The 16,386-nt window shown below is 35.7% G+C and overlaps 1 protein-coding gene across 2 annotated transcripts; it reads left to right on the top strand.

Annotated features, from left to right (window-relative positions):
- Positions 1 to 1,495: 1,495 nt before the first annotated feature.
- On the top strand, positions 1,496 to 13,634 carry LOC103720586 (AUGMIN subunit 2-like). 2 transcript variants are annotated; one of them, XM_017846047.4, is made up of 6 exons: positions 1,496 to 1,689; positions 2,908 to 3,036; positions 4,778 to 4,882; positions 5,489 to 5,557; positions 12,338 to 12,451; positions 13,033 to 13,634. In XM_017846047.4, exons 1-6 carry the CDS (start codon positions 1,573 to 1,575, stop codon positions 13,279 to 13,281), a joined length of 783 nt encoding a protein of 260 aa, XP_017701536.1. In that variant the 5' UTR covers positions 1,496 to 1,572; the 3' UTR covers positions 13,282 to 13,634. The 2 variants fall into 2 exon arrangements, with proteins under 2 accessions (XP_017701536.1, XP_008808574.1); XM_008810352.5 differs by having other exon boundaries at positions 1,504 to 1,689; positions 2,908 to 2,961.
- The last annotated feature ends 2,752 nt before the right edge of the window (positions 13,635 to 16,386 follow it).

Below are 16,386 nucleotides of genomic sequence, written 5' to 3'. Positions count from 1 at the left end.
GGACAAAACTACAGTTTCCTTTTGTTGACAAATAACCAGTGAGTTCTCAAAACATTTAAAATAATCTCAAGATGCTTCATGTGTTCTTCCCTTGACTTGCTATAAATCAAAATGTCATCACATAATACTGGAATGAACTTATGAAGATCTGGCTCGAATACCATGTTCATCGAGGACTAAAATGTTGATGGAGCATTAGCGAGTCTAAATGGCACCAACATAAACACATAATATCCTTGGTGCATTTAGAAGGCAGTCTTTGGTATGTTATGAGGGTGCATTTTTATCTTGATGGTAGCTAGATCATATACCAACTTGGTGAAGAACTTGATACCATGGAGTTCGTCCGATTACTCGTTGATTGGTACAGGAAACTTATCTTTGATGGTGATTTGATTCGAGGCTTCAAGACCCATCATGCTTCTTCGCTAACAATAAAGGAGATAAGTAAGGACTTTGACTTGGGTGAATTACTCTCGAAGCCTGAATATCTACCACCAATTTCTCAATCTCTCTTTTTTTGGTATATAGTGAGGATATCAATATTATTTCAGACAAACAAGTCTCCTTCCTAGCTTAGAGGAATTTTGTGATCATGGTTTCTTGGTGGAGTAACCCATGAGGCTCTTCAAAAATATCATCATATGACTGAAAAATCTACTCTAATTTTGGATTAGATAATTCCAAATTAGATTTAGGTTGAGGGTTATCTTGAGGGTGCATGGAACGAGCACGGATCTGCAAAAGAACTCCTTCATTTTTTTTAAACCCCTTAGATATCTCAAACTCATCCACCAACTTATCCATACGTGCCTGTCTCTCAGAATAACCCTCTTCTAATCAAGATTGAATTGCATGGGTAGTTCAAAAAAATTCTCAGATAATGTGCCCTAAGCTACTTAACCATTAGGTAAATAGAAATCTATAGTAATTGAAATTCCTTAGATCATCATACCTCCTTCGTATTACCCAAAGCTTGGAATCTATGCATTCTCAACTTGCCATGATGACTTCAAACTTTCCTTTTGTATTAGGAGTGATCTCCAATTTTCTAGCATCTTGGTTGTTTAACAATTGTGAGTACTTCCTGAATCCACCTAGACGATAATTTGGCATCGAGCTATTCTACCTTGTATCTCCATTAAGGAAATTGCAGAACTCGCGCACAATAAGCGACATCAATGGAGATTTCTGGTGGCTCCAATTCTTGTATAGCTACAGCATCCTCCATCCTTCAATGAGAATTTTTTGTCTTGCATTGGTGTCCTGGTCCAAACTTGCCATTGCAATTAAAAGATAGTTCCTTATGCAATTAAAAGATAGTTCCTTATCTCTCCTTTCTTTGAGCTTAGCTGGACTTCTTAATAGGCACAGGATTTGGACTGTATTCAAAATTTAATTCTCTTGATTTTTCATCTTGATTGATGATATCATGACCATCCATCAAATAGAACTTTACTAGCTTAGTTTGAATTAGTATTTTTATATTCAGAGTACAAAACGGAAGGGGCCGGCCAAACAAACCTCGCCGCTCTCTTTCCCCTTTCGTCCAGTTCGCTTCGGGAGTCCCAAATGTCGGTCTCCGGCGACGCGGGTTGGGGCGCGAAGAAGCCTCCGAAGCGCCTTGGAGGCATGGCCGAAGCCCTCTCCATCGCTTCCGATCTCGGTTTCTCCATCCCTCCCCTCCAGGTCCCAAATGTCCTCCCTCCTCCCTTCTTAGATTCTCTTTCAATCCCCTCTTCCTGTAGATCTTGGACCTTTTCTTCGTCAGAGATCTCGGCTTTCGTATTTAATTTCGACACACGCATGGGATCCCAGTTCTTCGAGGTCGGCAGGCAGATGGATTACTCCAATTTTGTGTTACTCCAATGGCAGCTTGAATTTGCCTCGAAAAGTTGCGATTTTTGGTAGTAGTAATCTCTTCGAACAAATGAACTGGATGAAATTCAAATTTCTAACACCTTTGCATTGCCAAAACTCCAAAGGAAAACAGGATATATTTTTATCATTTCTATCTAATTGTGCATTCATGTGAACTTGTTCCTTTGTTTTTTGTTTTAAGTTCATTAAATTTTAGTTTTTATGTTGTTTCTCATAGTGGATTTGGAGTTTTCACGTCTGTTGACTTGATTGTAGCTGATAGGGTGATCATGTTTGTATGGGTTTTCTGCTTTGATTTAAGTTCCATAATTAAGTAGAGCTTAAAGGTTTGGAGTTTCCCATCTGCTAGAGGATGCTTTTATTGCCTTTTCTTCTTCTGTGATTTATTGGAGATACTAAATTTCTCTAGATGTAGTCTAAGTACTACTTAACTTTCTGGTAGGAGATAAAGACTCTGGATGTGGTTAGGCTATCCTGGTCCTCGCCCAAACAAGGAGTGTCATGCATGATCCATTCTTTAATTTGATATGTTTTGAGCATTCATTCAATACCTAGATGTACTGATTTATTTAGTTTGAAATTGTCTCTTTAAACAATGTTGGAATTGGTTGGTCGCTTGCTTGATTGGAAGGACTGCCGCTTTTCTAGCTAGTCAGTGAGCCAGAGAGGGTAGGAGTCTTCTTCAGCCTTTGTGGGAGTTGCTGGGGGACAGGAGAGCCAGTGGGATAAAGCTTTTTCTTCTCCTCCCGAAAGGAGACCCGGGAAAGAGCTATGCTATTGACCGACCCTTTCGTAGTTACTTCGAATCAATAGGCCTCTCATTTTTCATGAGGCGGGCCTCCTCATATAATATTTGATTTAATATTCAATCTTCTGAGGGTTGTCTAGCTTTTCTTTTAATAGAAGAATTAATTTCTAGGATTTCTTGTTTAGTATATCTTGTTATTCTGTTGGACATGCAATTTCTCTTCAAACTATGTTCCTTAGCATCATTTGATCCAATTTTCAATCTTGTGCATGTTATAGGAAGATCAACGAAGCATGTCTAACTCCTTTGGTGGTGACAAAAGTGATGACTTGGTAAGGATTTTAAGACAACTTACTTCAGTACAAAAAAACATTGCCAATTTGCAAGTGGAACTTCAAGGACGAAAGGTGAAACAATTGCTTGTGCTTTTTTAGCTCAAATTGACTCTGGAGATCTGTTGCTGTTCTTTTTGTCTTTCATGTACTAATACCAAGACTAGAGACACTGCTGTAGTAATGTTTTAGTTCTTTTTATTTAAAAAGATTCCACTTGTTATTTGCATTAAATGAGATCAGTCTTTTTAAATTTCTAGTAACACATCTTGCTTTGTCGTTAATATGCAACCCAAAGCGAAGTCTTTTTCTAAAGTAGTCATATTTCAGTATACTAACTTAAAGAGTGCAACATCAAGTACAGGTTTCACAACTAGGGTTGAATGAATAGTGCGGGAGATCATGTCAACAACTGACAATTTTATATTGTTTGAGAGTTACTTATTGGTGAAGTTTTCCTTGTTCTTCCAATTGGGAAGTCAACTTTGTATATTGGCTGCTTGAGTGTGGGAAGACCATCTTTTAGATGTCAATTTGAAGGGAAGGTGTGCTATATTTCCTTATTTCTAGCAAATGGTTTTCGATATATGGGTACTATATCTTTTACTTTGATTTTCAAATGCACTATCAAGTTCTGGGTGAGTCCCCGCCCGCCTCCCCCAATTTTTTACAAAATTCCTTTTCAGAGGAGGGCTAATGCATATAGGTTCTTTTTCAGTTACAGTTTATAGTTTGGGGTGGGAGAATCCTGTATCACTAGCAAGATTTTAAAACCCAAGATATTGGCTGCTCTGGTGGATGACTTATTTTGATATGAAATCAAGATCTTGGTTGATTTTTTTGCTTGAGATGATGAGAATATTTTTAAAAAATAAAAACCAAGATAATTTGAGATATTAACTAATATATATGACCAAGGTAGCAAAATATCAGCCACTGTAGTAAAGCAGAGATTAACTGTTCCTTTGAGGCATCGTTTTTGATTTTTACTAATTAAAAATCCATTTAAGATAGTAAAAGATAGACTATAAAATTGATGCTGATATATTGATTTTGTACTTGCATTAGCTGGGCAAAGAGTGTTTTTGTCCCTTCATAAAACCTCCATGGTCACCCAATCAAACCTTATAATTCTATTAACTATGCTTTAGCTGCATTCATCCAATCACCAATATGTGATTTTCTTTTTCTAATTCACTTCCATCCAAATTCACAAGTAATTTTATGTTCATACAAACCACATTTTCAGCTTTCTTTGCCTATATCTCAGAAATCCCTGAAGCTTTGCATTCTTGTTTTTGTCCGATATCAATTTGGACAGTAGATCTCAAGCTCTTTGACTGGTCCTGTATCGGTTTTGTTTAAAATTAAGCTCTCTCTTTTTCTTTTTCCTAGTTTCTTGATGTATCAATCATGATAAAAGTCAATATAGTTGATTAAATTTAGTGGTGCTACATATGTTGATTTCCCACCTCCATTTTCATTTATATCTTGTTATTCTTTTCTTTTGTTTGCATAATTTTGCATCTTACTGGAAGCAGTTGAACTTAACAAATATTTAGAATTGCTTGCCCATATGAATGTCCTTGCTTTGTAGGAACTAGCTGCTTCATGATGGAAATGTTATTATTCTAACTTCTAGTGCTATTTGGCCAATTGCATCAAGCAAATACCACTTATCTATGCTGTTTTGACTGTTTTGGATGATAAGTATGTGTTGTAATAAAATCATACTTTTCTGACACTTATGTGTCTTGACCAATGTATCCTTTTTATCAAGCTATTTTTTTTTATATGCATTTTTTCAAATGCACAGGATGATAAAAATGTTGCACATCTGACCCATGTGAGTGAAATGGAAAAGAAATGTGAGTCTTTGGCCAGAATTACTGCTATTCTAAAAGATGTTATCCAGAACAAGGTATTACGACCTCCAAGGTTCTTCATTATGACCTCTTTGGATCTTCAAATTGTGCATAAAAGTAATGTTGCCAATATTTTAATTTGTTGATACATTTAAGAGTGGAACATTCATATGTTGTATTCTGTCCTGGTGTTAGTTTCTGTCCTCCGTTTTACATCTGCTGCTTTTTTTCATCTGTATCTTTAATGATTGTGATTCTTATTGCCTAGTTAATTCTAAGCTTGCGTTTTAAAGCTACACCCTATAACTGTGATCTCCACTTTCAGGGAAAAAATATTTATCTTGTAAGAGAAGATGTAAAATTTTGTGCTTGATAGGAGTGTGGGCCATTGATATCCTAGGTCATGCATTCATACAGAATACAGACTTCAATAAGCCGAAAGAAGAGTTAGATTTCTAAGTCTGTAGTATGCATGAGGCCCAACCTCTCCTTTAATCATTTGAAAGAGAAACTTTGATCATTATAGTTTAGGAAATTCATCAGACTTGCCAAGCCTAGATAGCCTAATTAATCTCCACCCATATATCAGCGATTGAAGTGGATTACTTTGTGATATACCACTTATCAGAATCTTTTCTCATAGGGTGGACTTGTTTTGTCAGGATCGAATCATTGCTCGGCTTCAACAACCATATTCTCTAGATTGCATTCCAGTGGAAGCTGAATATCAGGTTAGAAGCTTAATAAATTTAAATTCATGCTTAATAGAGTATTTGATATGGGGAATTTTCATTCTTTCAATTATCATCCTGATACTAATGCAAGGGAAACTCTAATATTTATTTGGATTAGAATCTGGTTACTTCATATTTAATTCTCTAATATTTCGATGACAGTTAGAAGGTATATGTTGATCCCAAGACTAATTATAGCACCTCATTATAATATCATGGGGTATCGAATTTGTCTCATCATAGTTTCTGTGGTCTGTGAGGAATAAATTGCTTCTAATTTTCAAATAAGGATTTTAGTTTGTATGTTATTTTATTAAAATTGCTATTTTTAGATTACATTCTGGCTGCAAGCTTTAAGGACCATAACTTGACATCCAAACATTTTTTTCAGCTTCATAATATACAATTTTGTAGATATATCTTTTTGAAGTGTTAACAGCATCAAATAAGGATTTCTAGAACATGTTATTGAGCATGCAAGTACTATAGCTGGAGTGGTGATGTAAATGTCCTTTTCATTTAGCTTAGGTCTAAGGATTTGTTGGTTAGTTTAGTTTATCTGGATATTGGTTTAGAATACAGCTAAGTTTCTTAGAGCAAGTTAACGGGTTTATCTTCATAGGACTAAAACAATTTGCAAGGAAATTAAAAAAATAGATATGTTTTGATTATCACCCTTCTTCTCATTCATGATATACTTCTAGAATTAAGTTTTTCCTGACTCTAGTATTTGGCTCAATTCTCTGGTCATTGGTTCAACAAACACTAGTTTTCCTTAGTTTTCTTGACACCCAATATAATTGCACATGCTGTAAGCACTAGGAGATCCTACATTTTGAGAGGTTATAGTTAGTCAAGGACATGCTTGTCAGTCTATTAAGATATCTACGAGTACTGAAAGGAGTTGCTTAATTTGTTAATACTCAGCACACACACTGTTCAAGGTAGGTAGCACGCTACTCCTCATTCCCTCCTTTTTTTTTTTGGGGGGGGGGGGGGGGGGGGGGGGCTTGAAAAATGGCTCAAAAATAGCAAAAAAAAGGAAGACCATGCCAAAATTTTTGATTTGGGCTTGATTTTTTTATATATTGTAGATCTATGGATGATTTTAGTTATCGGTATATATATTGGACTTTAAATGTATGCAATTAATTGTATTATTTTTTAATTTTCATGTGACCACTTAATTTGAGGATATTTTATATTATTCATTTTATGATTTGTGTCATTTTAAAACAATAAGATGCATCATATAGGTTAAACTGGGATCATAGAAACATTAAAAAAATCAAAAAAATATTAAATTAGATTTAAATTCATTGAAAAAGTTCAAAAAGAGTGATTACCAATTAAATATTCTTGAAAATTTCAAAAAAAAGGGCATGCTGGTCTGTGAACCGGCACACCCTATGCCTACCGCTTCGGTACGGTGCCGACCCGTACGGGTCTTGGTACCGGTTTGGCGGACCTTGATCTTATATATGCGAGAAATATTTTTCTAAAAAAAATACGTTTCTCAAGTACTCTCTCAAATTTCTTTAACTGTCATAAAACTTAAGATTGCAGCTTGCATTGGGTTCCATGCTATTCGACAATAAAGTCATAATTTGTGAGTTTCCTCGCTGCCATTCCTTCATCTTGTTACTGTCAGTAGGTAGATTTTCAATGATATCATGCTTTCCTTTTGCCTTGAGGAAAACATCAACTGTTTTGGCCCATTGAAGATATTTCCATGTCCCACAAAGCTTGATAGATGCCAAGTAAATCTCCTATGGTAACCCCAACTTTTGCAACAACTTCTCCACTCGCCACAATGAAAGTTGAAGGAACAATAGACAGCAGCTTTCAGCAAAGCAACAATGTAGGAAACCCAACAAAAAATTTGGCTTCACTCGGAACCAGCAAAAATGAGGAAATTTTAACAGGGTAGTAACTGAATTAAAAGCATCATTTTTTTGCACTTCTGCACAGAAGATACACAGAGTGCTGATTGAGAAACAAAGTGAAGGCTCTTGCCAACATCTAGCAATCCTGGGATTATGAGGTAGACACAGAATCACTCCTTGAAAAAGACAACATCAAATACAGCACCATTAATCTTCAACAATGCTCTTTCCACAGCATCATGTGCTTCTTTTGAAGAAATAGGGCACTGCTACAAACTAACAGTTGTGGGATTGACAAGCATCCCACAAATAAGAGAAGAAACACTCTTACAGATAGAAAGGAGTACTTTATTTGCAGCAAAACGTCCCACAAACTAGGGTTTCCTCCCCTCTTTGTTTTCAGGCAGCAAAACAAACACATATTAGGCCCTAATCCTGCTTTGGTATCATGTAACGGCTTCAGGCTAAGGGAAAAATCAGAAAAGAGTGAAGAAATAAAATATTGGAGAAGTGAGAGAAAAGGAAGAGAAGGGGAGTAGGAGATGACATGAGAAAGAATAATAAAGGGAGAAGGATACTTCCACACTCCCCACACACTCCTCACATTTTGTGGCACCAAATTTGTTAAAACAAGGGAGCTAGCTACTTGTTTGAGCTTTAATGAAGGTCCAATAAGCCAAATTTATGGCAAACCCAATAACATGAAGTACTGCAGCAGATTATAACTAAAAACATGATAAATATTCCTTAAAAGTTCAACACTTCTTGCCTTACAAGACCCTCCAAGTTTCTAGTTTTGCATGAACCCTACAGTTTGGCCTTCGATCACCATGTTTGCTTTTACATTATCTTAACCTATTCGGCAATTTATTGCCACATTATTCTTGGTGGTGCTTCCAAGTCACCTCTGAGACGGCAAAGGTAAAGATGGAGGTTGGAAGGTACTGGAGCCCAGAGGGAAAAGATCTGATAGGAAGTTCTGCATGGGTCATATTGGAAAAGTTCCTTGTAGGGCACAAGATAATTTTTCTAAATCTTTTGGTCTTTATCAATTGAAGGTTTATCTTTCCCATTTTCTTATCCTTAAAGGAGTTTGCTTCAAGACTAGAGATAGAGAGCATCATTGGAGGGAGTGCAAAAATATCCTGAGTGTTTTTGCAACTATAGGATTGGCCATAGAAGCTTTATTTGTAGGAGGCTTCCACTTGGTGGTCTAGTTGGAATTTGGTGAGAAATGGTGGAGCATTAGATTATTCTTGGTTCAATGTCCATTCCTATATTGAAGCACATGAAGAAGTAATTTGATGAGGATTCAACCACTATCTTATCCTTTAATGAAGCTCCTAAATAGAGGAAGGTGGAGAGCACTTTTGTATTTCTTATGTTGATATGAATTGGAAGTGGGAGGTAAAGGCTTTAGACGATGTTGGGGCTTTTATTATTAAATTCTCTTCTGGAGCTAAATTTAGGAAACCTCATATAGAGGTCCTCTTCATGTTGTCAAGAGTGACCTTTTTGTCTAGCCATAAAGTTTAAATTGTTCAATGTCAATGGTCTTTCAAGGAAATACATGGAGTTTAATCTTATGATGGTCTGCGATGGCTTGAGAGAATACCGAAGGTTATGAAAGAAAATATTGGTGCCTTTTGTTATAGTTTTAAGATCAGGGTGGATAATTGGCTCAACTATGTCATATCTCCTAATCTGAAACCCCCAGCTCATTTAGTGAAAATTGGGATTGATGGTACAGGAAGGTTTATATTGAATTTAGAAGAAGGAAACCTTAAAGAAATTGGGTAATCCAATATTTGCTGTAGAAATTTGTAGAGTTTCTTCTTTGCACCTAGTTGAGACTCTTGAGTTGGGAATTGAGAGAGTTATTAAGATGGGGTGAAAATATCATTTCACTGAGACAGATTGGTAAATATCTCAAATTTGAACCAGGTAAATATTGAATCAGTGCCAATTGATTGTTCAGTTGGGATGGATCATTATGCTAATTTTGGAAAAGAAATGAGTAATAAGGAGTCTAGGCCTTGAGAAGATTTAAATCATGAGGAGATGCAGGATAGCTTTAACTACAGCATGAATGAGGTGACCCTCTTTGGGTCACACCTAGTTCAGGTAAAGGAGGCTCTTTTTGGGTCTCTAACCTACTTCTGATCATGTGACTTTATATCTGATTTTTGGGCTTGATTGTGAAAGTGACAAGGTCTTTAGATTTGAAACGGTTTGGCTTGGTAATTTAAATCTTGTTACTTTAGTAGAGCTGTGCTGTGTGAAGTTTTAAATATAATATCCTTTGCTCTTCTATTCACCAAGTTCAGACATATTAAGGGCAAATTGAAGCAGTGGTAAAAAATTGAAAATATTTACAGCATCAGGAGATGAATGGAGGAGTTGCTCTAGTCTATTCATGAATTAGATGTTAAGTGAGCAGACATAAGTTCTGTAGTGGACTGAGAGAGAACCAGAGCTGAAAATAAAGAAGATCTTAAAATGATGTAGAAATTTTTGTGGAACGAAGAGATGGAGAGGATTGACTCAGGAGGTTGATGGAATCTCTTATCATTTTCACAAAATTGTATATAGTAGAAGGAATAGAGTGAAGGTTGTTGCAGTTGGGAATTCTACTGTTACTGATAGCAACCTTATTGTTGAAATCAATTTTCTTAAGTTTGGTTGGCTTATTTTGGTAACGGAGCTAATTGTGGTATCTTTCTTCCATTTAAAACTGTAAGAGAATTAACTTCCCTGTGAAGTACCTTGACCTCCCTCTAAGGTCTGATGGTCTAAAGAAGAGAGCTTTGATGCCTCTGATTGAAAAAATAGAGAATAGGCTTGATAGCTCGGCCTGATATTTTCAATTGGTGGAAGATTAACTTGGTAAATTCTGGGTTAGCTAACTTACTGGTGTACTTAAGTCTTTTTGGTTCCAAGTAGGCTTTCTAACAGAGTTGATAGAATCAGAAGGTCGTGTTTCTGGAAGGTATGGGTGATGCTAAAGGAGCCTACTGTTTAGTTAGCTGGAAGTGTCTGTGCAAATCTGATGTTGGCGGGAGGGAGGGGGGTCTTGGTGTGAAAGATCTCACAGATCTTAATGCTGCCCCTCTAGGGAAATGATGGTCAAAAATTTTTAATGGCAATGATCATATCTAGAAGGCTTTTGTGGGAATACATAAATACAGAAGGAGACTCATTTGGAACTCTGGTCAGATGCCCAATGCCTCATATTTCTGGAGAGTTCTGAGTGCAAAGAATAGCTTTTTTAGTGGGATATTCTTGCAACTGTAATTTGGGGGAAATCATTGTAGCAAAGGAATGCCAGGATTTTATGTTTTCACCAAGTCTGTTCTGTTACTTGTAAATGAGATTTCTTTATTGTGGTCTGACTGGGCTTGGGTTTCTTCTTCCAAGGTTAGGAAGGATCTTGACTTTTCCATGTCCTAAATTTTTGTATCAACTTCATGAACTGGAATAAAATATTGATGGGTCTTGCCTGCCTTTATCAAAAATTCATAGGAATACCTCAGGTGAATACAAACTGGAGAATATGAATAAGGCTTATTTGCTAAAATATATTGTAGGCCATATGAAATGGAGAATCTTCACTGTTGATCATGTTCTACATATTTTGGAACATATGGGAACCAGAATTTAACTGATACAACTACAGCCGAACTATAAAAAAAGGCGTCTAAGTGCACGAGGCTTCCACCATGGCAGGGTCTAGGGAGAGTAAAATATACACAGCTTTACCTCTATGTATGGAGAGGCTGTTTTCGTATTTCGAAACCGTGACACACTGGTCACAATGGAACAACCTTATTGTTGGGCCAAAGCTTGCCCTTTGCCCTACCACCTTTGCCCTACCATCAATTAAATCAAAACATTAAATTGTGCTTATACAAATTATTGGTTTCTTGGCAATATGGGTGTTGTAAATCTTGTTTAGTGGTATGGATTTTTAATATGAATGCTAAATCATTGACTTTGCATTGGTATAGTTCGACTTTGCTCTTATATGGATGCTTGCAATGGCTCAAAGCAGAGATGATCCATCTGTCCATTTTGTTGCTTGTACTATTAAGATAGATAAACCTGTTGCATATGTTGCCTTAGGTGATCACTGGAAGCTGCCTAAGCATCTGTTTTTGACTCTTTTGTGCATTTAGGGGTGAATTGACAACTTATTGACCGCTTGTTCTCGCAGTTGAAAATCACCTAGTATCAGGCACATGCTATACCTGTCTTACTAATCCAGATTTGTGAAGATAAAGATTACAGAGAGGAATTTGGTAGATGGCTGTATATCTTACATCTTTTGTGAGAATGGATGGAGTTTTCATGTAGGGTTGATGGTGGACCATTATCATGTGATGGAAGAGTTCTAGTTCATGACAGACCATGTGATTGTGCATTGGTGGACACTACTTTTTTTCATTACATCATTTTGTTAAAAATACAGATCTTTTTTAATTGATGCATTCATATTGTATGTCTCTTTCTAAACATGTTAGAGAGAGAGTTAGAGAGAGAAGGAAATATACCTGTGAAAATATGGAGTGTGCTTATCAATTCCTTCATATTTTACATGGGCTCATGTATGGGTGCCTCCGGTGTACAGTGACCTGGAGATGTGTACTTATCAATTCCTCTTGAAAGCTTTTGAAATTTTTCAAATGAATATATTGACTAGTATTACTTGCCATTTGAATCGATGCTTAACGTGCAAAGCCTTTTCTAGAACTTCCCAAAAATAATCATTATTTTTCGTTCATGCCATCCCTTCAAATAATAGTTGGTGCTGGCGATAATGGTGGTATTTCGACTAGAAATGTTGTAACTTGTATTCATAGTTGAATATTATTAACTCTTACATATGATCCAGAAACAATTTTCGGAGCTGTTGCTGAAGGCTGCTAGTGATTATGGGGCTTTGACAGCATCTGTCGCTGATTTCCAGTGGAGCCAGAACTTCAGAGAATCGCCATCAGTATGGGGGGTATGTAAAGAAAAGAACATGATAGTTTTTTTGTTAAAATGTATGCAACACTAGGTGTTTTATGTATTGTAGGTGAGAATGATTATATCTATTGTTTGTTTCAAAAAAAATGCTGATAAAAATTCTTAGTATTAGAAGTATATTTGGCATTTGAGCAAAAATTTCTGTCCATGATATTCAACTGGCTTCTTTACTGGTAAATGTTCATATGTGCACTTCTGACTATCATTTTTTTGGTCCCTGAAGCAAGTGTTCTATTTAAATTCTCTGAGATCTTGTTACGTCATAATTAAAAGCTCCATTCACATGGTAAAGCTAAATGGTGATGTTTTTTCGAGAACCCAATTTTGCATCCAATTTTCCACATCAGATGCAGAAATACTTATTTTGAATGATTTTGGATACAAATTATTGTTGATAATTTTTATTATTGAGGTGCTCAAATTGTAGACCAAATCTATTGATATGAATCTTCCTCGTGTTGATTGGTGTTGCCACCTAAATTTTGTCTGTTCTATTTTTCTTGTTTGCTTGACTTTTATATTATGGTAGGCCTGTCTTTGACATTTCATCCTTTGAAGGAAATGCTGCGTCCAATCCCTGCTGCTTTGGCATCCTGCACTCGTTTCTTTGAGGCCATGTCTGCCATGAGGGAGTCTTTTGCAACCCTCCAACAACTACGTGTGAGTCGCTCTTCCTCACCTATGACACCAAGTGACTCTTCCGGAGGGGATTCCAAGTTCTTGACACCTCCCCAATGGAGAGAGGGATCAATGATCTCTGATGACTCAATTGTTGATAGTTGGAGACAAGAGCCGGAGGGTCTTTGAATGGAGGAGAATTGAGGTGGGTGATGGCATCAATCAAAGAAGGTTATCTTGGTCTCCTTCACTTGAAAAGGTCTCCTGATTATGTGGATTCACCAAACATACAGCTCATAAGATCCGGCACTACTCGCACAAATCCACGAGCTAATTCTTTGTTGTAATCTTATGTTGTAAGACATCTAGCGAGGAACCAACATTACATTGTAGCATTCATTGTCCATGAGAAGTCAGTTGTGATTCATTGGATATCCTAGTTTTGCTGGAGATGTATCACTTCGTATGTAAGAGATTATGTCCACTGGTGCATGTTTACCTGTGCATGAATGCACTAATGCATGCAAGTCTTATCTGCGTACGATGTATGATTTGTACTATGATCTGTAATCCAGAATCGAAGAATTTGCACACGTAAAAAAAAAAAAAAAAATTCCCAGTTTTCTAAAAAGATTTTCTAATTGAGATTAAGGTGAAAGTGGCAGAGTAAATTGTCCTTCAAAGTGTCATATAATTGCTCAGGCTTGGATGTTTCAGTAATTGGTGGGAATTAGGTACCTTATTGTTGGACCTTGGTGGACAATTTAATTTCACCATGCCTATGATGTTACCCTGTGCATGTTTACGTGCGTGTGTTTGCATGTGTCTTTCCTTGATTTCTATTTTCCGGTAGTATGGAGGAAAATATGGTCCACATGTAAGAGAATAGGGGTGGCAATTGGTAAGTTAGCTTAAATTCATGTTAGGTCAAAAATCCATAACCAATATTTTGTTCTATCAATAATCAAGCTGAAAAGATTTCATCAAAAAAATAATCAAGCTAAAATGAATAAATTTATATGAAACATGCTTATTATATACAATTAAATAGGTATCATATTCCATAAAAAGAAAAAATAGACTAGGGCTAGGAATAAGGAACCTAGGGTTGGGAGTGTTTTTTTTTTTTTTTTTTTTTTTTTTGTTGGCGGGGGGGCGGGGGGGGGGGGGGGGGGGGGGGGGATGGATGTTGGGGGGGAGAGAGAGTGGACATTAAAAATAAGAATAAGAATATCACCAATGTTAAATATGCACAATCCGTTTTTCTCTTCAATAATTTTTTATTTTTTTAACCAATAACTGCAAAACCTTCTTAATTCCAAATTAAGCCTTGACTGGTCGATGACGATGGATAAAGTAATCATGCTGACAATTGTTTTCATAGTTGGTTAGCACCTCACCTTACTCTCCTTGCATGACCTAAATCAAAATCCAGCCCATTTGTTATTTGGTCAGTAAACTTAAACCTAACTAATTACTAAAAACCCTCATCTAAACCCATTTTATTTACATAAGTTGGTGGGTCTAGGATAGAAACTGCTACTTGTATTACATAATATCTAGTTAGCAGCAATTATTATGAAAATCTTTTAAATAGGACTAACTAGGTCACGTAAGTGGAAATCCTAGTTCTATCATTGAATTGTTTTGGTATAATTAATGTTTGGTTCTTCAAATACATTTCTAATTTACAATACCCTTGTTTGCAAATAAAGATTTAATTATGACATAAAAAATATTTTGTATATTAACGTGCAACCAATAAAATCAGAAAAAAAAGAGATAGCACATAGGATAAGGGGCAAACACGTGGTTTTCTTAGATGAAACCTCCAGAGTGATGAGCTGCGAAAGAGGCAATACAGTCAGCAGCATCATTCGTCTCTCTATGACATGTATGGCCGATAGGAGCCACACTCTGCCAAAAATCTGTAAATGTCGTGGAGCAGCAGCAATCATTTTGTGCCTGGAAGCAAAGCGAGAGTTTTTATATCTAAAAGTATTATTAACAGGCTTAGGCAACCCAAACTCCGATAGGGTTGGTACATGATTAGGTCCTCGACTTGGAATAGCTTTAGAAAAAGAATCCGGATGGACGATATCCATTCCGCTAAGGTCAGCGACCTATCTAATTTTACCAAGCTTGGATTCTCTCTTTTGTTCGTCAAGTGAAAGATCTACCACACCAACATTGCCTCCAGATTTTCCTTTTATTTAATAACCTTATATTTAAGGCCCCGTTTGGGAGAGTTGTTGGAAGTAGAAATTTTTAAAGTAAAGCTTTTATAAAAAGTTATTTGCTGTTTGGTAACTAAAATTTTTAAAATATTGTGGCACTTTAACATGTATTTGGTAAACAAACTGAGAAAGTAATTTTGTATGACAAAATTAACATAAAGAACATTACATAGTATTATACAACAAAGCATAATAAAATATAACATATATTAATACATAAATATATGATATAGTATAATATTACTGTAATGTAATATAATATTATTATAATATAGTAATATAACATTGTATACTATAGCATAATAATTTAATATAATATTAAATTATTTAACATAACATATCAATGTATTATAATATTAATATAATATTATATTTATAGTATAATATAATAATAAAGGTATAAAATATTATAATTATTAGTGTACTTTAATTTTTCATAATATAACATAATATTAAATTATTTAACATAACATATTAATGTATTATGATATAATGTAATATAATATTATATTTATAGTATAATACAATAATAAAGGGAGTCTGATCCATGGCTAGGGTTCTTTGTTAGAGCTCTATCATATTTTTAGGTTTATAAAGAGACAAAGTATGTAATTGTTTTATTTTATTGTAGATATTTTGGTAAAAAAATAGCTTTCTGACAAAATTCAAAACAGTTTTTCGAAAAGCTCCAAAATAGAGCTTCTTCCAAAAAGCTGTTTTTAGCTTTCTGAAAAAGTTAAAAGAACTTTCCGAAATTTTTACCAAAAAACTTTTTTTCATTCAAAAATGCTTGCTCCCCCAAATGGTGCTAAATCCAACTAAATCTAACTGCCTCTGGAACCATCGTAAAGCTGTCTAAGAGACATATATGGTTGACAACCAAATGTACACAATCCGCCAAATATACTCTTTTTCTAAGCACTATTAAACATCCCAAAGCATCCATAGCTTCCCATTTGTTCAGTTGGTTAACACAGATTGACCTCACGGATCTATCATTTAATTGGTCTAGCTTAGCTTCCTGAAAACAACCTTGTATATATATGGAATTCTTGAT

This window comes from Phoenix dactylifera, chromosome 2 (assembly GCF_051530095.1).
Source record: "Phoenix dactylifera cultivar Ajwa chromosome 2, Ajwa_hap1_PhDact_Kaust_v1.1, whole genome shotgun sequence".
NCBI classification, from domain to species: domain Eukaryota; kingdom Viridiplantae; phylum Streptophyta; class Magnoliopsida; order Arecales; family Arecaceae; genus Phoenix; species Phoenix dactylifera.
This window is presented reverse-complemented; position numbering and strand designations above follow the sequence as displayed.